The sequence below is a fragment of the Haliaeetus leucocephalus genome, unplaced genomic scaffold (assembly GCF_000737465.1).
Source record: "Haliaeetus leucocephalus isolate CR32 unplaced genomic scaffold, Haliaeetus_leucocephalus-4.0 Scaffold924, whole genome shotgun sequence".
Lineage (NCBI taxonomy): Eukaryota > Metazoa > Chordata > Aves > Accipitriformes > Accipitridae > Haliaeetus > Haliaeetus leucocephalus.
Window position 1 is genome coordinate 800,958 of NW_010973360.1, and position 223 is coordinate 801,180.

At 70.4% G+C, this 223-nt stretch overlaps 1 protein-coding gene across 1 annotated transcript in view; it reads right to left on the reverse strand.

Moving 5' to 3' along the window:
• RAB33B (RAB33B, member RAS oncogene family) overlaps window positions 1-221 on the reverse strand; it is a gene marked incomplete at its 5' end in the record, with an annotated part of 8,568 nt that extends 8,347 nt beyond the window's left edge. The window contains one exon of the mRNA XM_010583629.1: window positions 66-221. Coding sequence (XP_010581931.1) covers window positions 66-221 — 156 coding nt within the window. The remainder of the gene's footprint in view (window positions 1-65) is intronic.
• Between the last annotated feature and the right edge of the window lie 2 nt (window positions 222-223).

Here is a 223-nt window from a genome sequence, read left to right on the forward strand (position 1 = left end):
TCGCTCACGGAGGCGGGGAGGGGGGCGATCCCCGCTCCCGCCCTCTCGCCCCGTCCCGGCGGTACCTTGATGCGCTCGCCGTCGATGGTAACGGCGCGCTCGCGGAAGTCCACGCCGATGGTGGCCTCGGTGCGCTGGGGGAAGCGGCCGGCGCAGAAGCGGTAGGTGAGGCACGTCTTCCCCACGTTGGAGTCCCCGATGACGATGATCTTGAAGATGCGGG